Below are 22,023 nucleotides of genomic sequence, written 5' to 3' on the forward strand. Positions count from 1 at the left end.
CTTTAGGAAAGTACGAGTTCTCTGTGGTACCACAATTGGTGTTTGAATGTGACAGAACAATGCATATGTGCCAGGTGAAAAGCAAACTAATGCATATCTTGCATGATTTCCCCAAGTCAGAACCTATTGGCAATATGACTAGTATCTTATGCTAGCTTTCAGCGTAGCAGCCATTGATGATATAGCTGAGTTACAAGCTCTCAGCAGACCAGAAACTGTTAACGTTGACTGAGATTTGGCTGGACTCCTCATGATGTGGCTGCAGAGAAAATACTGGACCTATGACAAAGTCCACCTCGTGTGACATGTATGGAGATCAAATCAATTAAAAATATTACCAGAAAGATGAGACTCCATGGTATTGCACCTGTCCAGTACAACATCATTGACTCCATGAACATCTCCAATGTTACAGTGAAGATGCTATTGTCTCATAGTCGCACGAAGGAAGAGTTCACTGCATACCTTGCATGAAAAAGCCTGCAGCATGCTATGAATTGGTCAAAGAATTCTGTCATATGGTGAAGCTTTAGAACATGGTATACAAAATTGCACCTGTAGCTCTTCAAGAGAATCTGTCCTGATTTATTGTCCCTATACTTCTGCTAACTGCAGTTCTGGACCAGTCTAAAGTAGACACTGTCATCTGTACCACCATGGGAGTTATTTCTATGATGTGAACATATGTCCATCGGGGACTGAAATTAGTTTTCTTTTATTAGCTAAGACAGAATTTTAACAGAGTGAAAGTGCATTAACACTTTGTGCTCATCTAGCCCTCTGAGCAGGTTTTTCATGTACCTTTTTCCTTTTATAATGTAAAACCAACTCTAATATATTCAAGGACATAGTCACTCATTATGTTTTGCTTCCATGGATTTAAGTATTTTATAGAAGGTAGACTTCCTTTAAAAGACCTGCTAAGCTTTAGTGTTGGGATGTGTACTTTTGCTCTGAGTTAACTGATTCCTGTCCATTGTAATCCCACCTCTCTACACAGGCCTGGCTTCAAAATTTTGGAGAGGATCAATGAGTTTTGTGCATTCAATAATGAATGAACTTTGGGGATACCTAGAATTTAAGGTAATAGTAGGCCACAAATTGCCTGGGGTGGAAGTTTTACATGACTCAGTCTAGCAATTGGCATGAAAATATATCCATTTTCAGAATGGAAGGAACCTTAAAAATTGACTCTATTAATACTTTTAAAGTTTTCTAAAAATCTGAGAACTATGTGCTTTACATGCCCCAGAGATGTATTTGGGGATGGTATGGTTTCTTCGGTTAAACTGACTTTCTACTGTGTGGTGGGCCGTGGTATGTGGGGGCTAGTAGATTGAGCAAGGTAGAAAGTAGAGTGGCCTCCTGTCATCTCTTGTCCCTACTTTAGGACTTGCATCTGAAAAAATATAGGGTATAAGGAAAATGTGAAAATATCTCTCACCTCAGAAAATGAATACTACTGTGGTGTACAGCTAACTAGATAATAGTTATGGGAAAGTCTCAGGTGTCAACACTTAAGTCAGAGTTTTTCTGCCTCTTGGATTTATGCAATGGGAAATTAGAGCTCATTTGAGCTGCTATTCAAGTGAACTGTGAAGACTTTCCTCCATGTAAACATTTTAAATCAAATTTCAGTCTGATGCCAAGCTCAGTTTAAATCCCATTATCCAGATGAAATAAGATACCTCCCTCATTCCTAGGTAGAGTTAATGTGATTAAAATCCATGTGTTTTTTCCTCAGCTACTATATTTCATGTGCTACCTGTGATTCTGTCCATCTGGGACTCCATTATTTGCACAAACAATTCCCAGGTTTCACTTGGAAAAAGAAAACACTCAGCATTTAGTTCAGTGAAGTTATGTTTACTATTGAACCATAGGCACCAACTCATTGGGTGCTCTGGAGCTCGAGCACCCACTGAAAAAAAAAAGGGTGAGCACAGTACCCACAGGACTGGATTAATCTTTTGTGGGCCCCAGCACCTGGACTGTGGTTCCTGCCTGAGGCCCTGCTTCTGCTCCGATCTGAGGCCTTGCCCCCATTCTGCCTCAAGGCCTCACTTGCTGCTGAAACAGGTGGGAGGAGGAGAGAGGAGCACCCACCGGCAAAAACAAAAGTCAGCACTTGTGCATTGAACAGTCTGCATGGTGTATAAGAGTAAAGAAGAGAAGGATAAAAGATATCCTTTCTGAGAATATGGGTATACAAGTGGGTAGATTGCTCAATGGAGATTATTTTAATCTGATTCACAATTTCAGGGAATGATCTTCAGTGAAATGGAGAACTTCTGCTTATGTGTTAGAGCCTAATCTTATAGCTGTGCTGCACAAGCCCATTGATTAACTAGGTAATGGATATTGTTACATTGCAAATTCAGTAACAGCTCCAACCTGTAAATAATTCAGCAGATAGATCTAAGATTTTCTAAGGTTGGGTAATCTCTATGGATTTTAATAAAAACAAAAGATTTAAGCATCTTATTTATAGCTATAGCAGACCTGGGAAACCAAATAGGATCATATTGGCATTTTAAGACTTATAGTTTATTATTATTCTTTAGGAATTCAGGAAACTTAAATCCACTTGGATTTCTAAAACTAAGATTAGATTTTATCTCATAGCCGTACTATGTATTTCTTCCTTTTTCAGAAACGTAGCTTGTTCAGTTCTGAACATTGATATACAATTGCCTATCTGCCTGATTTTAAGTGTGTGTTTGATAAGCCAGTCATGCTTTGTGTTAGGAAATTGTATCTGAGCCTCTTAGAACTTTTCCCTTCACAATTTCAGTGTTTGATGTATTTTTTTTAAAATTAGTTACCATTATAAAAAATTTATTGATATCAGTCCCTTCCAGTCTAGTTCATTTAAAAAAAAAATCCTTTTCCTGTGTATAGGCTATCTGTAGCTAATCTATCTTCATAACCCTAAAATTCTAAGTAACTATGTTTTCACTTGCATTGTCAGGGTAAATTTTTTTCCTATTTATCATTGTGGAGTGCATCTGTCACTCATGTTCCAAATAGATTAGACAAAACTGAATGCTTTCTGTTCATTTCAAGAGGGTGGCAAGATGAGGATGTAATACAGTTTTAAATGTATACAAGAAGATGGCACCAGTCTACATAAACATACTCCATAAACCTGGAAATAAGAATTTGTTATATTATGTCTAACTTTTTCCCTGCTATGAGTTCCCTATTTTTATATATCTTCCCATTTCTCATTTAGATCACAGGGGATTTCTTGTGGTTTTCTATTTTTTTTATTTTTTTTGTCTACTACCTCTATAAACTAAATAGAAGGGAAAATCAAAATTCTTGTCTAAATCCCACTGGAAGTAGTTGCCTTTGTTTATGCAGAGGACAAACACAATTGATGTGCTATAACAGTTTCTTATTTCATTTAATCTCTGTTTTCACAGACTGCTTTTGAAGTTATGATTTCTAAGGATGCTATGAACTTTATATTCTCTTTATTATAAAAACATATAAGGCCAATCAGCGCCTTATGGCTTCCTGAGTAATAGCATGTGGGTAGGACATGTTTCAGAGCAGCTTTGGAACTCTTGTCGTTTATGCCAGTTCGGAACATATTGATCTGCAAATAGGAAGGGCACAATATAAACTTCACTCTTGAAATCTGTATCCACTGGACAAGACCTTGACAAGAATTGTTGCTTCTTTGTCACCTTATTACTGCAGATCTATGCTGCAGCAGTCTTGTGCCCTGCTTCTTGTGCCTTGGGATGCTTGACAAAGTATTCAGTAAGGGGTACAGGTACACATCCTGGAGTCAAACATTCTGGAATTGAAGATATAAAAGCCCTCATGCCATTACTATCCTCAATTCCTTTACTTCTGTTAGCCCAGTGGGTCTTGGCACTGACCCCAAAAATCTGTTTGCACTGAATTACTAGTGTAAGAATTGGTTTCAGAGTAGCAGTTGAGTTGGTCTGTATTCGCAAAAAGAAAAGGAGTACTTGTGGCACCTTAGAAACTAACCAATTTATTTGAGCATAAGCTTTCGTGAGCTACAGCTCACTTCATCGGATGCATTCAGTGGAAAATACAGTGGGGAGATTTATATACATAGAGAACATGAAACAATGGGTGTTACCATCACTCTGTAACCAGAGTGATCACTTAAGGTGAGCTGTTACCAGCAGGAGAGCAGGGGGAGGAGGAAGGGAGGAGGAAATGAGTGTAAGAATGAGCTGTTTCCTAACCATTTGATCTAAAGACCACATCTGTAGAACAACCTCTTTCTAAGGACCTGACCTTTGTTCGTCTCCTGAGCACAGAACTGTTGTCTCAGAAGGGCAGGCAGGAGCTCTTCCTAGTTTAATAGAGGTTTATCTGATAGTCCAGTTTGAGTTATTTGAGCAAATTTTGCATTTCTCTGAGAGAATCAGATCTGTGTTTTAGGAATGTAGATCCTTTCCACTCAGCATCCACGTACTTTAAGTAGAAGTATATACAACTTTTTTAATGGTTTTTTTCTTCATATTCTTGATGCGTTTGGGTTTATCTTTGCTTATGGCTAAAGAGCACACTTATCAGCCATCTCTGCTTGCCATATGCCTGTTTATGGAGGCTTGGTCCTTCTCATTCCTTAGTATTATTATCTATGTATATTTCCTCAAATTTGTAAGCCTATAAATGTGAGACTTAAAATCTATTCCTTACAAGACTCATGAAGGCTTCAGTTGAGCCTCTTCATTCATGTTCCCTCCAATTATCCATCATTCAAGGTTGGTTTCTTAGGTTCTTTGACATAAGACAGTTTCTGAGCTGCAGGCTTTGACAGACGTTTTTGAAGCAATTTCTCTTAAGGATAACATTATTTTTAGACCTCACAGTATTGCCAAGTTTAAGCGTTCAAAAATCATGAGTAAGAATGAAATTTTACAAATACATCTTGGATTCTTTCTATTTGCTGTCTGTTCTTTGAGCCTCTAGGATTTGTGTTTTCAAGCTTTCCCCCACAACCACGAGGGCTAGAAACGTCATTTGTTTTTAATGAAACCTGAGATTCTCATGTAGTAACATGACTCAGGAGCTGTGGCTTTAAGAAAAAATCATCAAATATTGTGAAATTCAGTTACAAAAGTTGGCCAACATTCACCTCAGCCAGAAGTTTTTGACAACAATACTTTCCAAATTTTATATAAATCAATTAGTTTGTCTGTCTGTATTTTTACCTTCCTGAGTCTCTTAATAGCAATATGCGTATATCTTGGATGTTAGATGAGAAAATAGTTGTTAGCTAGAAGGAATGAAGTTGTTAAGGAAGTCTCCTATTTATTTTTGTCACTTTTGATACAAAGATTAAGGGACTAAGTTATTTAAATTCAGGGATAAGACTAAATTTATTAAATTGGGCAGTCATCTGTGTTAAAACATTGCTGCCATTCCTTACCTGTAGGACTTAGAGCCTATTCTACTATTATGATGGCAGACCTTTGCATCTTTTAATTACTAGTTTTGCATAGTTGAAATCTGTAAAGCTGACACCTGGAGTTCAGTTCAGATTCATGAAGAATTCTCTCAAAGTTGAGTTCAGAGTGATTGATCAATTTGTATTCTTTGCTGCCTTTAATTATAATATACCCAAGCCCTCCAAGTGGGGACTGTCCTCTTGGTTCTTCTATAGTATGGATTTACAGAATTCCTGTGTCATGAAGGAGAAAGTTTATTTAACAACATAGGCATCAACTCCGTGGGTGCTCCAGGGCTTGAGTGGGGGTGGGGCGGAGGTGGAGCAGGCAGGGCTGGGGCTTGGGTGGAGTCGGGGTGGGGCCTGGGGCGGACGGGAGGGGTCAAGTACCCTCCGGCTAGAGAGGAAGTTAGTGCCTATGTTTAATAGTATGTGTGTAGTTCTAATGTATTGTCTCTGCAGATCTGTTCTTAACTTAAGCTCCTTCTCCCTTATTCATCAAAGATTTAAGGAATCTAAATTTAAAGGAATTGGAAATTATTAGAGGGCAAGCACCTGCATTCTTGATTTCGTAGTGCTGGATCTGAAGTACAAGTGTATGAACTCTTCTTATGGACCAGTGTGTCTCTTGGACTGCAGTTAGTTTCTAGCTGTCCAAATGAGCAGTGTTGAAAGGAAAATGCTTTTTTGGAAGAATAAAGCAAGTGCATGTGTGCTGCATATTTTAAATGAATATTTCTTTGCTAGAATTGGCCTGAAATGTAACTTTTCACGGCAAGAAACAACTGGTTTAATGTCAATATACCAAGTTAAGAATTTAAATAATCAACTGTGTTGATGGTACTGCACAAAATCAAAGAATGTTATCTGCTTTCTAACAAAGGGAAAATTCTTTGATCCAGTACGGTACAGAGAGAGTGAGGATATAAATTGATAATTCACATATAGTATAGGCTTTTGAGTGGAAAAAGTAGTATAAACTATACAGATAGTAGAATGCATAAAGACAATATGACTAGAAGTTTCAATAACTGAATATTTGGAATCCTGCACTCAAGTGAGAGACAAAGCACCAGTTATAGAAAATTGTACTTATAAATGTTCCTATCATGTGATTTAATATTATACTTGCGTACTTAAGACATTTTAAAAATACTAGTTTTAAATGATTGTAGACAAATGTCCACCTTTAATGCGTATCAAAGTAAAGTACGTAACATATTGGTAGGGCCCTACCAAATTCAGGGTCCATTATCGTCAATTTCATGACCAGAGGATTTTAAAATTGGTAAATTGCCTCTTTTCAGATGTTTTAATTCTGAAATTTCACAGTGTTGTAAAATCGGGGGGTCCCGACCCAAAAGGGGATAGTGTATGGGGAGGTGTCATGCGATTGCCACCGTCACCTCTATGCTGCCTGAACTCTGAAGGCTGTAACTATGGAGCTTCCTGCATCTGCAGGAGGTTCCCGGAGTTGGCCGCAGCACCTATGTAGGGGAAGAGCAAGTCCTGTCCCTCCCTTGCCCAGCTGGAGCTAGGAGTCCCCTTTTCTGGGGCCCTCCCATCACCACAGGGAAGATCAGATCCAACTCCAGAAGCCTCCTCCAGCTGCAGGAACCTCTGAGGCTGCTGCTCAGTCCCAGAGAGCGTCCTGCAGCAGGGTGAGGTATCTGGAGTTAGGTCTGCCCCACTCCCCCAGCAGCTGTGCAGGAGATGGATAAGTCCTGTCCCTCCCCTGCCCAACCAGAGCTAGGAGACCCCTTTGAAGGGGCACTCCTAGGAACAAGGGGACATTTGGCTTATTTTTCACAGTCTGTGATGAGTTGTTCACAGCTGTGAAATTGGTAGGGCCTTCGGTACTAGGGATGGCAATGCAATATGTTCTAGGGAAGTGGTGGTAATGCCTATTTTAAATTTCCCTAAACTTTCTATTATAAAAATTGTGACCTTCTCGTAGGAGATCTCTGTGATGATTCTCAGGGCACTCTGGGCTGAGTCTCACCTTGTTTCCTTTGGCCTCCAGTGTGATGGAGTCTTGTCTGTGCCTGGCTGGATGTCCGCTCCCTAACACCACCAGCCATTCAGCCACTCAAGCACTCACTTCTGGGCTATGCCTGCCCTGTCTTCAACTTGCAGGTTAACAATAGGCTCATCCCAGTCCAAAAAAAGAAAAGGAGTACTTGTGGCACCTTAGAGACTAACACATTTATTTGAGCATAAGCTTTCGTGAGCTACAGCTCACTTCATTGGATACATGCATGCTTTAGCTCATGAAAGCTCATGCTCAGATAAATGTGTTAGTCTCTAAGGTGCCACAAGTACTCCTTTTCTTTTTGCGGATACAGACTAACACGGCTGCTACTCTGATCCCAGTCCAAGAATCCCTTTGAAGCATTCCTCTGTGATATCTAGCTCCTGACACTGGGCTACTAACAGAAATCTCAGATCCCAGTTTACCTTAGATCACTGCTGCTGTAAACCACACAGCACCTGTGAGCTCTTACAATGAAACAATAGTTGGGGGTTTGTTTTAAAAAATAAAATAACTAGAAATGAGAGAGTGGTGGAAGCAAACGGTAACAAAATGAAATGATAAAACATCAACCGGAATCTACACCTATTAATAATTGTTTCCTAATGAAGTAGTTTGCCCCAAAAAGTTCAGTCTATTGAAGCCTCTGATGGTTTTCCATTGAAACTCTTAGTAGTGTGCAAGATTAAACAGCCTTTCATAGTGGGCTAAACAGGATGGGATAACAATTCCCCTTGCCTGAATGGATCCTCACCAAGAAATATTATCCCCGGTGACTAATTTAACTTCCAGAAATGGAGACAATTTCATCTTCATTGTAATTGACATCTTTCACGTGGCACAGTCATCTCTTTCACAATCTTAGATTACTTGTTGGAAAGACATCAGAGGGCTATCCGAGTTCCATCAAGTTTCATTTAGATCAGTAACAGCTTTGCACTCACCAGTAGGTTTCTCGATTTTTCTTTTTCCACACATCCAACCACAACTAGGTCTTATGAATCGCTTTCTGCAAATTAGAGTTCAGTCTTGTTCTTAACTGTCTTATGAAACAGCCATTTGAACCATGAGCTATGTGCTCCCTGTTACATTTGTCTATTAAGGCATCCTTTTTGATGGCCATCATTTCTTCCCAAAGGGTTGGTGAACTTGAAGCTTTAATGGCAGTCCCTCTGTTCACTGTGTTCTCTAGAGAGAAGATATAGTTAAGACCACATCCCAATTTTTTATGCAAGATTTCTTCTGAGTTCCATGTTAACCAGACTGTTCGCCTTCCTGTTCTTTTTCCAAAGCTGCATCAGATTATCCAGGAAGCTACCTTCCATGTCAGAAAAGCTCTAGGCTTTTTCTTGTACAGAACCAGATGATTTAGAAAGTCCCCTGGGCTTCTTATGTCTATTGCAGATAGGTCCAAGGGATCCACTCCAAGCAGAGACATACTAAATGGAACTTTGGGTATATTTTTACCTGTTTGGCTCACGTCCAACTTCCTCTACAAGTGACTGCATGTTCTACTAGATCTCAGTCTACATCTGTAGCTTTATTCAAGGATGTTCTTGCTGCTGTAATCTGCAGAGCTGCAGCAGGGACCTTGGTGCATACTGTTTCCAATCATTATGCTTTGGTTCACAATGCTAGATTGGATACTGCAGTAGGCAACACAGTTCTCTCTTCAGTACTGGACTCTGTTCTGAACCTCCTGCCTCCTTAGGGTGGGATTACTGCTTAGAAGTTACCTAAAGTGGGGCACTCATGGAACACACATCTCAAAGTAATCCAGGTACTCCACAAGATGAGTAACCTCTCTTTCTGGTAGTTTAGACCCCAAATCTATTCACATATCCCCTTTGCCTCTCTGAAAGAGCCAGTTGTTGTTATTGTCTTTGTCCTTAGCTTTGTTGTCTGTTATATGGGTAACGCACTGTTTCCATGTGTTATGCTGTTCGATATTTCTGTTTACCTGCCTCATTTAATGTGTGACCATGTCTTCATTTCTGCACACCATCCAAATTCTAAACTGAATACAGAATAGATTTTCTCCTGGGGTTTTCCATGGCACTCATCACTGTCATATCTGAGTGCTTCATAAATACTAATGATTTTATCTTTACAACTCCCCTGAGACAAAAAGAGGGGGACTGTGTGTATTACCCCTATTTAACAAGTGGCTTGCCTGAGGCTGCACAGTGATTTAGTGGCAAAAACATGATTAGAACTCAGGACCTGCTGACTCCCCAGCCTGTTATAGTTTCACCCTGCCATGTTAACCTCCTGGCAGAAATACTGAATATCCACAGATTACATTAATCTGTGTTTCAGTTGCAAGTGCTCAGTATTACTGAAAATCTGGCCCAAGGCATCTCAAGTTGGGCAGCTAGAAAACAAGGAATCACAATTAGTAGGCGCCTGTTAAAAATTTTGATTTAAGTTGCTTACCTGGCATTGCATAGGAATCTCTGTCAGAGACAGGAATAGAGGCCAGTTCTCTGATGGCATCATAGAAAGTAGGGCTGAAATGGACCTTGAGAAGTTGACTCCAGCCCATGCACTGAAGCAGGACCAAGTAAACCTAGACCATCCCTGACCATGTTTGTCCAACCTGTTCTTAGAAATCTCCGGGGATGATTCCTTGCAAGCCTATTCCAGAGCTTAACTACCCTTAGACAGTTTTTTCTAATATCTAACCTAAATCTCCCTTGCTGCAGATGGAGCCAAGTACTTTCAGTGGACATGGCGTACAAATGATCATCGTCCTCTGTATAACACTATTAAACGTATTTGAAGACTGTTGTTAGGTGCTCCCTCAGTCTTCTTTTCTTAAAACTGAACACATGCCCAGTTCTTTTGGCCTTTCCTCATAGGTCAGGTTTTCTAAACCATTTTTTATTATGTTGCTGTCCTCTGGACTCTCTCTCCAGTTTGTCCACATCTTCCTTAATATGTGGTGCCTAGAACTGGATGCAGTATTCCAACTGAGGCCTCACCAGTGCCAAGTAGAGCAAGACCACTACCTCCTGTGCCTTACTTATGACACTCCTGTTCATGTACTCCTGAATATTTTCTCAGCTGTATCACATTGTTGCCTCATGTTCAATTTGTGATCCACAGATCTTTTTAAGCAATCAGTTTTATTTCCTATTTTGTAGCTGTGTATTTGATTTTTTTTCTTTGTAGTACTTTGCACTTGTCTTTTATTGAATTTCATCTTGTTGATTTCAGAAAAATTCTCCAATTTGTCAAGGTTATTTTGAATTCTTATCCTGTCCACCGAAGTTTTAGCAATTCCTCCCAGCTTGGTGTCATCTGCAGATTTTATAAGCATACTCTCCACTACATTATCCAAGTCATTAATGAAAATATTGAATAGTACTGGACCCAGGACTGACCCCTGTGGCACCACACTGGATATACACTCCTTGATTGACAGTGAACCATTGATAATTGTACTTAGAGTACAGTCTTTCAATCAGTTTTGCCCTGATCTTAAAGCAATTTCATCTAAAACATATCTCCCTAGTTTGTTTATAAGAATGTCATGTGGGACTGTGTCAAAAGCCTTACATCCAGCAGGATGGACAAAAACACAACCAGGGCCCCCGACTCCTTCACCCTTGCTCCTAATGCCCTACAGTCACTGCTGATCAGCTCAGGATCATACCTGGCAGTATCATTGGTGCACACATGAATAAGCAGCATGGGGTGTTGCTCAGAGGGATGGATGAACGTTGACAACCTTTATGTAATCTCTTGGATGCAGGCTCCCGGCAGGCACACACCTCCAAGGACATCATGTCAGGTTGGCAGATGGGTGTGCCCATCCCCCTAAGAAGGGAGTCCCTGACCACTAGCACTCTGTCTTCTCCTGTAGGGTGCAAGGGCTGTCAACCTCCCAGCCTTTGGATCAGGTGGTCCTCCTCCTCAGCCAATGGGGTCTGCTCATCGTCTGTTGCCATTACAGAATTGCCAGTTCTTGACCGCAGTGAACGTGGTACCTGGGTGGGTGGGGATGGAGCACTGTCTGCTGCCCAAGCTGGTGAGCAGCCATTCTCCTCCATGTAGAGCTACTGGTTCTCTCCTTCCTCTTCCAGTGCAGATGTAGTCATCTGTAGTTGGCTAATAGCCTCCATCCCAGATGTTTCCATGTGTGTCATGTTGAAGTAGTTCTCATGCTTCTGGATGCTACGCAGATGAGCAGTCTCCTCTTGCAGCTCTCTTTCATGCTTACTGTGGGACTCCAATAATGGATACTTCTCACATTAGGAGGTTTCCTCTGCCTGGCTTTCATTGGTGGGGACATGCAGCCAGCATTCCCAGCAAGTCAAGACCAGGGACTTGGAGGAAGCCTGTATGGTCAGGATGCCAGTCTGGCAGGACCCCCATAGGGTGCAGGCGGAGGAAAGGCTAGCAGTAGTGTTGGTAACACCACCTTTCCCTCCCATTGTGGATTCTCCCTCATGGAATGCCTGCACATTAATGACGGGAAATACCCTTCTTGGATGGTATTAAGCTGCTTTAACTGCATGACAGTCTTTCTCTTCTTGCATTCCCCAACATCATTCTCTGCTAAACTTACAGATTTTAGAGCAAAAGACGCAGAATCCTACAGACAACACCCCCATCTTTCACTATATTATCTGATTCATTCCCTGAACACCATCTATGCTGTGCATTGAATGCTAATGATCATTCAATTAGAGACTGTCAGAGTGAGTACATGGTGATAGAATTAAGGTTGCATCTTCTTTCTGAAATTCTCAGTAGGGGTTTGTGCTAGAGTTAGACCCCCCCAGTCCCAGTTCTCAAGATAATAAAGGAGAGAAAACTAAATTGACAAATAAAGAGCAGCATCAGCTCCTCTGTCCTACCTCTGTGTGCTTCCTAGAGATGAATAAAGCTTGGATCTCTGCTTGCTCCTTTCTGGGAGCTGAGGATGAAAGGTCTGTCCACCTCCGCAGGCTGATCCCTTCTGAACTGGGTTTCTCTCTTTTTAAGACGTACTTGTGGCGCCTTAGAGACTAACAAATTTATTTGAGCATAAGCTTTTGTGAGCTACAGCTCACTTCATCGGATGCATTTGTAGCTCACGAAAGCTTACGCTCAAATAAATTTGTTAGTCTCTAAGGTGCCACAAGTACTCCTTTTATTTTTGCGAATACAGACTAACACGGCTGCTACTCTGAAACCTCTCTTTTTAAGGGTCCTCCTCCAAGACTGGCATGTTTCACAAGTGATATGGAGCAGGGCTGTCTGAGCCCAAAGCTGCTCTTTAACCCCTTCTTGCCTGGTAAAGGGTTTGTACCTTTTGTCACATGCATAATCCATTTTAATTGTTTTCCCTGTAGTCAATTATTTACTTAAATTTTCCTTTATTGTGAGTCTTAACATAGAGAAATAGAGGAGAGAGAGAGAGAGAGAGGGGTTTTTTTAAAGGTGATTGTAAACCCGCAGAGATGGGAAGAGAACTCAGAAATGTTTTCCACAGTACTGGAAACTGTTCCTAACTAATTTTTTTTTAAATTGACTAGAATTCCATTTGACTGTTTCTTTAAGAAGAAATTTCATTGACGAGAACAGAGAACTCTGCAGCCAACAAACTGAGCTCTTTTTTTAATTAAATTAAATTTTAAAATTAGTCTTCCATTTAATGGCTTTAAAGCATTATTAAAATATTATAAAAGCTCCTTTAAGATATGGGTACCCAAGTCAAAAATGTAACTATAAGGACTGTTACATAATTGTAAAAAACAAAAACACAACATCATAATGCTTTCTAAAGATGATCTGCAAAACATAAACACTAGCGGTCTGTGAAATAAGTCTTATGCTGATTGGAAAACTGTTACACACTTGGTTAGAGGAAGCACAACAGTATGTATAATTCACTCTGTGAGAATTTTATCTTAAGGGCTATTTAATTTTATAAGATATTGTACACAATTTCATTTTTATTTTTTCTTTACGTGTATTAAAGCTAATTTTTGCACACTTTCAAAATGTATGAACTGCATAACAAATATGCTTTTTAGAAACCATTTGCCAATTGGGCTGGGAAGATCAAAAGAGAGAAAATAGATGTTGAGTTGTGCTCTATGCACATAATTTGTGTAATTTTATTTGTTGTTTTTTCTCCCCTTAAATGTGGACATCTGGAATTTTAAATTCTTTTTAGGGATCCTGCTGATTTGTTAATAATTTCTGTGCTTTTTGTTCAATGGAGCATTTCTTGCATGTTTCCTGCTGGGAAAATGGAGTAGCTTTAGAACAGGATATAACTGGATACTATACCTATCTGAGAAGTCTACTGCATTATCATCAACCAGTAAATGCTTTCCAGTACAGTGTGAAATTCTCCTGAGGACTGTAGAATGCAGATTCACAATTTAAAGGGAAGAGATGATGTATGCTGCTAAAAAGGGGTGTGTTTTGTCTTGGGTGAAACCCACAAACAGTGAACTTTTTACATATGGTGTGAAGTAGGAGAGCATCTAATGATACTGGTCAAACATTAAAGCATTCATGAAAAATTTGTTTGGTAATGTTTTCTGTGGGGATAGTCAAAGAACAGAGAAGTTTGAAGACCAAGGAATACACTTAATTGAAATATATCATTGGTACAGTATACTTTATATAGATACAGATGTGTTATGAATGTATAGAGGCTGCTAGCCTCTATTACATTTTATATCGGTTTGAACAGACTCTAGCTGTGTTGGTTCATTATACCACCCTGACATAAGAGTTGGGAATGGCTTTCTGGGGCGAGAGGATCTACAGTGTGGGCTGAACAGTTCTAAGGGTCTTAAGATTAGCAAAATCGAACAAAAAAGTCTTGAACTGAACTTGTTTATTTTGAGCATAAGCTTTCGTGAGCTACAGCTCACTTCATCGGATGCATTCAGTGGAAAATACAGTAGGGAGATTTATATACACAGAGAACATGAAACAATGGGTGTTACCATACAGACTGTAACAAGAGTGATCAGGTAAGGTGAGCTATTACCAGCAGGAGAGCGGGGGGCGGGGGCGGGTGACCTTTTGTAGTGATAATCAAGGTGGGCCATTTCTAGCAGTTGACAAGAATGTCTGAGGAACAGTGGGGCATGGAGGTGGGGGAAATAAACATGGGGAAATAGTTTTACTTTGTGTAATGACCCATCCACTCCCAGTCTCTATTCAAGCCTAAGTTAATTGTATCCAGTTTGCAAATTAATTCCAATTCAGCAGTCTCTCCTTGGAGTCTGTTTTTGAAGTTTTTTTTGTTGAAGAATTGCAACTTTTAGGTCTGTAATCGAGTGACCAGAGAGATTGAAGTGTTCTCCAACTGGTTTTTGAATGTTATAATTCTTGACGTCTGATTTGTGTCCATTTATTCTTTTACGTACAGTGTGTATGGTAACACCCATTGTTTCATGTTCTCTATGTATATAAATCTCCCCACTGTATTTTCCACTGAATGCATCCGATGAAGTGAGCTGTAGCTCACGAAAGCTTATGCTCAAATAAATTGGTTAGTCTCTAAGTACTCCTTTTCTTTTTGCGAATACAGACTAACATGGTTGCTACTCTGAAACCTGAACTTGTTTTGTTATTAAAGCCAAATGCCAGGAAGGGGATAGGACTTTACCTCTGCATAGTGTGGATTTTGTTTTAAAGCTGGTTGAGAGACACCTACTCATACAGTATTATAAAATTCAAAAAGAGCTTTGAGAAATGGAAAATGCTGTGCTTTGCAAAAGAACATCCTATTTTGACAGATAAAAAGCTCTGGAAGAGCAGAAAGAATGTCCCTTCACCCCCCATAAAAGTCTGTGTGGTGGCTGGGATATAGATGCAGTTGAATAATTTGCAACTGGCTATTCTGCCAGCCAACCATCTTATTACATTTCATAAAATCCCTTAATTTCACAGCACCCCATGTATTAGGTAAGTGTCATTCAATACCCACATTTTACTGATGCAGAAACTTGAGTTGCACGGGTTTAAATGCTTTGTTGAAGATCACATGTGCCATCTGTGGTGGAGCTGAAAAAAGAACCTAGGTGGTCTCACTCAGTACTGTGTGTTTAATATTTATGAAACAAGAAGACAAACAGCATTTGTGAAAGAAAAATTAAAAACTAGAAATGGGCACTATGTAAGCTTCCCATATAAAGGTTTATCGGTCTACTTGACTGTGGCCATTTGCCTCTCTTCCTTGCATCCTTGTCAAAGGAGAGAATACCAAGTGCACTGAGTTGTTTGGTGTTTTTGTCCTGTGGACGAAAGGTTTTAAGGGCTAAATTGAGACTACCAAACACTTGCAACCCTTTTTCAGATGTGTTCTTGCGGTCGACACTGAACTATTAAAGTGACAGAATTCCTGTCTGCACTTTCATTCTTCAATATTGATAACTCGTTCCTTCTTCTTGTTCCTCTGAACTTCTTGCTTTGAATCCTTGTAAACTTGTATTCCGATAGTATTGTTAATCTGATTTGTATTTTATCGTTATGGAATTCTAGCTTCTTGGCCACTTTTTCAACCTAGTCTGTCAGGGCCTCATCCTCTTTTTAGCTGCTCATGACTGTTCTTCCACTCTCCCACATTCCCCCTCCTGTCTTAAATAATTCTCATTTTCCTTTCTGTCCCTTGGGCTCTAGTTTCTCTAATATTATTTCCATCCTTTTACTTCTTTTCTCTTGCGCCCTCTGGAGAACCCATGCAACTTGAAAGCAAAACCACAGTTATCAAGATGTGCATATAATGAACCTAAGTAACAGTATAATCTTATTATTGTATCCCTTGTCCTCATTTTTCTCTCTTACTGCCTGGTACTCACTCATTGCATCATCTCTGAAATTAGACTGAAATCTCCTCAGGACTGAGCAGTATAATCCTGTTTTTTCTTTTTTAAAGTAGGTAATACACTTTCGATACTGTGTGTGTGTGTGTGTGTGTGTGTGTGTGTGTGTAAAATATATATAAAAAACACCCAGTAATTTACTGGTGAAATTCCACTAAGGTCTGATTAACTACACACAGTTTGGATGTGCAATATAACACTTGTGCATGCAATTGTGCCAATTTATTGCAAGTTTCTCTCTCTTTAGTAGAATATATAATCATTGGATACAGATGCAATTGTCTCAGTCACCATTGATTTAATTTTTTAGCTTTGTTAGATAACAGTAGGTTATCTTTCTAGCTCTTGTGGGTACTCTTCTATAGGCAGTGAATCATCAGACTTATAAAGCATATTTTCTTGCATATCAAGTTATTCTGATTTGCACAGACTATTACTATGCATAACTCTGCAATGAACACTGAAAGCTACTGAATATAGCAGAAAACATTTCAGTGTGCTGATTGCCTCAGTAGTGGGAGACACGATTAACAGTAGTCTCCTCTAAAGATTGGGTTCAGTTAGTGGATGGATATTTATAATAAGGTTTGCTGCACATAATCTCAAATAATGTTTTAGTAAAAATTATCAAAGATTTGTTTCATAGTTGCTGAAAAATACTTTGTCAAAATTTATATCTCATGAATTTGAGAATAATTTCCTACACTGTAAGATTATGCAAATGACAGTAAATATATTCCTTCCTTCTGCCTCTAAGTCTTTTATAGCTCTTGTGTTGTAGATATATACTTTATAAGGTGTTCAGCTTGTGAAAGTGAAGGATAGCATTTCTTTGTTCATTAGAACAAGTTCTGGAATTATATGTTGAAAACATGGTTGTACTGAAAACCAAAACAAAGTTGATATTAAATGCATGGCTTATTTTATTCTTGTATTTGAAGACAATGAGGAAAAATAATTCTGTTTCACCAATATGATACCACCCAGTTAGTATTAGGTAACTTGGGTTTTTTGCTCTTTACTTTGTACAGTCTCATAAGAATGACCATACTGTGTCAGACCAAAGGTCCATCTAGGCCAGTATTCTGTCTTCCGACAATTGCTGGTGTCAGATGCTTCAAAGGGAATGAACAGAACAGGGCAATTATCAAATGATCCATTCCATCATCCAGTCCCAGCAGTTGGCTGTCAGAGGCTTAGGGATACCCTGAGCATGGGGTAGCATCCATGACCATCTTAGTTAATAGCCATTGATGGGCTGTCTTCCATGAACTTCTCTAATTCTTTTTTAAATCTAGTTATAGTTTTGATCTTCACAGTATCCCCTGGCAATGAGTTCCACAGGTTGACTATGTGTTATGTGAAGAATTTTGTTTGTTTGTTTAAACCTGCTATTAATTTCATTGGTGACCTATGGATCTTGTGTTATGTGAAGGGATAAATAACACTTCCTTACTTACTTTCTCCACACCATTCATGATTTTATATATCTCTATCATATCCCTGTGAAGTAGCAAACCAGATATAATTCGATAATAGCCAGCTAGGTGTGTTCCAACTTTTTAAACCCTTTCAAGTCAGGATATTAGGGTAACGTGGTTCATGTCTTTAAATGTTTTTGCCTCTAGCACTCAAATTAATGATATGAAGACTATGTAGCACATTGCAGAAAATCCATAATAATTAAATAAATAAAAAGCCCAAAATGGTTACATGAGTAACTACTGACATGACAGCATTTCTTTAGCTTGAAAAGCTTCAGTAACTGGGATTCTGAATAAGTGTGCTTTTTTTTTTTTTTATGTCCCACTCCTGTGGGTGGGGAAAGTGCCATAATGGTTTCTCATAAAAGATTCTTCATTAAACTTTTAATTTACCCATATTGGAGAAGAGGTGATTAAAACTTACATTTCTCTTCTCCTCCATGTGATCACAAACACTCATGATTTTTTTAAAGGCTGTCTGATGTACATTGTACTAAAAGAGAATTCTCAGCCAATCAAAGTGCCAGGATGCTGTACAGTTAGTGACCCATAACCATACACTTAAATGTTAATTATAAGGTTATCTGCCCTCTGTTAAGGGATCAGATTTTTGTCCGAGGTTGGTCTCTCATATGTCTCTTATTTTGATAGTTGTTACTCACTTTAGTTCCAGAACTCCCTATTTTCCCTGTACCCTGCTACCACAACCTGCCCACATACCCCCCCCATCCACACCCCGTACCCTACCCCCCCCATACTTCCCCACACTCCCTGTACCCTGCCACTACAGCCTCCCCGCTCCCAAACTCGGTCCACATCCCCACACTCTACCCACCCACTGTAGCCTGCCCACATCCACACCCCTGTACCCTGACACTACAGCTTCCCTGCCCCCAAACTTGTCTACATCCATACCCTGCACCCCCATACCCCACCAAACCCCGTATTTCTCTTCTCCCCCCCACCATTTGCCACTGATTTTGGTATTCCCTCACTTTATTCTTGAAAATTATGTAAATCACAAATAAAGAATCATGAAACTAAAGTCATGGACAGTTACTTATGGTATGAATATTGGGGACGTCTTTGTCCTACACTTGGGCCTTGGCAGGTTAAGAGATAAGGGGTTGAGGTCTGAATATGGTTATTTCTCAGTAACCATATACTTTGTATCATCTTCAAATGAATAAAATACATGCAAATGAATATTGGTTAAATTATGTATTTTTATATTAAAAATGGAATGCAGTTTACTTTAAATACAGTAGTTTAAGTTAAACATTTCATTTTAGATATTATCTGTAACATTTTATCTTTATTTGGTTTCTTTCATCACAGTTTCTGGTTGCTGGCAAAAAAGTTAATTTATCCTTTAAAATTTATTTTATAAGAAACACCGGATCATGTTTCGGAATTTTTATACGTTATTTAGAATTTGATGATTGTATTTACTGCTGGAAGTGAAATTTTCAAACTGATTTTTTCCACTTCCCTTCAGTGCTTTGGAGAGAACTAATCCATCTGCAATATCACATGGATTATTTGGTAGTTGTGTTTCTTAAATTTTAAACTTTGTATTTATAACATTAAATTAAAATGCAGAATCTCATAAATCAGAAAAATGAGATTTCAACAGTTTAAAGCAGTGAATGGAATAGTACCTTAAGCTTAAGTTTCTCTAGTTTACAAAAGGCTGGAACACCTGTTTACTAGATGAAAATAGCATGTTCTGCTATCACATGCTTTGTTAAATTATTTCCTAAAAATAATTCTTAATTAAAATCCTGTGTCCATTCCTAGCTGGTAGATAACTGCAATATCTACAGTATAAAAAAAATTAAGAAATGTGTACTTTTGTGTGGATAGGTTTCAGAGTAGCAGCCGTGTTAGTCTGTATTCACAAAAAGAAAAGGAGTACTTGTGGCACCTTAGAGACTAACAAATTTATTTGAGCATAAGCTTTCGTGATGCATCCGATGAAGTGAGCTGTAGCTCACGAAAGCTTATGCTCAAATAAATTTGTTAGTCTCTAAGGTGCCACAAGTACTCCTTTTCTTTTTGTGTGGATATTATTTCAATGATATATTGAGTGAACAGTATGCCATTTTGCTATACTTGTGTATTAATGGTTTTATTAAAATATGAAACATTTTATTTGAATTTACAATATCTGCAGACATTTTTCTGTATAATAATTTTTGTCTTTATTTACAGTATTATTTACAACCCTTGATGCTTGTCATTTGGGTTTTCCCTCAGTATGTTGAATGCATTGATATGTTGTGTGTATAATGTGCTTTGTCCTTTAAAGCTTCTTTCCTTACCTCATATGCTGCTGGGTCTAAGCACTATTTATTTCTCTTTTCACATGCTACTTAGCCATCTTCCATTTGAATAACTTTCCCAATATATAGTGTAGAGATTGCAATAGTTTTTGTGCGTTTACGATGATGGAAGGGCAGTGAGACTCGGTGCATTCTTCACTGGGTTGGACTAAAGCTTATGAAAGTACTAATGTATTAAAAAGCTTCAACAGGGATTTGCTGAGGACTAATGTTGTAATGTGTTAGTCATCCTTTATCTGCTTCTGTTTTTACAGGTTCTGAAGGATGACTGACCGTTGGTTTGTGTGATGCCACTCGAGCCTCTGTCACTGTGGACTGATAAGTAACCTGCAGGTTTAACAGTACAGCAGGGGAAAAACCCATCAGGAATGCCACTTGCTTCAGCTCCTTAACTGGACAAAAGTACAGTGTAGCCTATCTGCAAAGGGAGAGTCTTCAACTGATTTCTTTTTTGCAGCTAATAATAAAGATAACCTAACATCATCTACCTTCCTGGTTTACAGTGCTTCACCTTCCAAGACAGATGGTGTTTCAAAAGCTGTAAGATGCCTGCAGAACACACAATAATGAAGTAGTGAGCTGCTGCTGCCTAATTGTCAGGAACACAGCCGACAGAGCTTCACTACCCTTTTTCTGCTCCCTTAATCGGTCCAGGAACAGCAGGGTGGACATGGCTGGCCTCATTAACAACCTGCTAATACTGTTGCTTGTTTTTCAAAATAGCTGTTTGGGTTTCAGAAACCCACTTTCTGTCTTTAAGAGGTGGGTTATGCAGAAAACATCTTTTGATATTTTTGGTGCATGCTGCTTAGTGATGCTACCACTTTGTCTAATGCAAGTGTTATAAAGGATTAAAAAGTATGTACTAGCTAAAATTATTTACAGAGAAGACACATTTTTGTGTAGCTAGCTTCCTTTGAACTGTGATCCTCTTCAGAGTTTGAAAAGACGTTCTTTTGTTGTATTTTGGAGTCTTGAAAAAAGAATCTGTTGAACCCCTTCTGTTGCTCTTTGAAATATGAATCTGCCTTAGCAATATGATTAAGATTAAATAATAAAATAATAACTTAAGATTTGTGTGTAGCCCCACTGACCTAGTTAACACATAATATATATTGTCCCTGTCCCCATGAGCTAGCTAGGTAAACTGTTACTTCTTCATGAGATAGTGTCAATTAGTTTGTAATTAGGGATCTGGTGTTTATTGTTTTAGGTCTTGAACACTAAATTATGTAGATAAATTTGGGGGTTGCATGTGTGGGGGAAATCCACTGTATTAGCACATAAGAAAATATAGCATTATATATTCAATGTACACCCTGTAGTTACCACATCACATTTATCAACTGATGTATTTAGAATTTACATTACATTAAATGTTTTTGTCATGCAATCTTCATTAGTAACAAGTTGAATATTTTACTTTGTTTCTTTGGTTACATGCATTCACACAGACCCACTTAACTCCCACATACGAAGTTGTAAAATTTACTGGTGGGTAGTCTGAAATACTGTAGGCAAATACGTATTCAATTATAATAAATCAACATCTCTAGAATCTAAAATCAGAAAGATTCTGAGTTTTTCTGCCCTGTTCAAATTGAATTCTATATCAAACATGAACTTTTAAAAAGTGTTGCTATTTTCCCTCAGCTGATAACACTATATATGATGTGTTTTGGCATATTAAGAAAAAATGTCCATATATGTGTATACCTTAAACTATAGTTCATATAAAGAGCTTATTTTTAGTAGTAAACTTTTTGGGCTAGTACTTCATAGTTCAGTCTATTCTAATGAGTCCCATGAACACCTCCAAAATAATCAGTAACTCATTTTTTTTTTCAAAAGATCATAAGGGTGTTAGACTCCCAAATTA

General features: G+C 38.7%; 1 protein-coding gene across 22 annotated transcripts in view; it reads left to right on the forward strand.

The window, feature by feature from the left end:
• PAM (peptidylglycine alpha-amidating monooxygenase) overlaps window positions 1–22,023 on the forward strand; it is a 212,775-nt gene that overhangs the window by 53,164 nt on the left and 137,588 nt on the right. For 17 of the 22 annotated variants that reach the window (XM_038401384.2, XM_038401392.2, XM_038401389.2 and 14 more), the window contains exon 2: window positions 20,399–20,906. In XM_038401384.2, coding sequence (XP_038257312.1) covers window positions 20,815–20,906 — 92 coding nt within the window. In that variant the 5' untranslated portion in view covers window positions 20,399–20,814. Of the gene's footprint in view, window positions 1–20,398; window positions 20,907–22,023 lie in introns of those variants that run through there. The other 5 variants (XM_038401394.1, XM_038401399.2, XM_043514228.1 and 2 more) reach the window with 1 other exon arrangement.

The sequence above is a fragment of the Dermochelys coriacea genome, chromosome 5, assembly GCF_009764565.3.
Source record: "Dermochelys coriacea isolate rDerCor1 chromosome 5, rDerCor1.pri.v4, whole genome shotgun sequence".
In the NCBI taxonomy this organism is placed as follows: Eukaryota; Metazoa; Chordata; order Testudines; family Dermochelyidae; genus Dermochelys; species Dermochelys coriacea.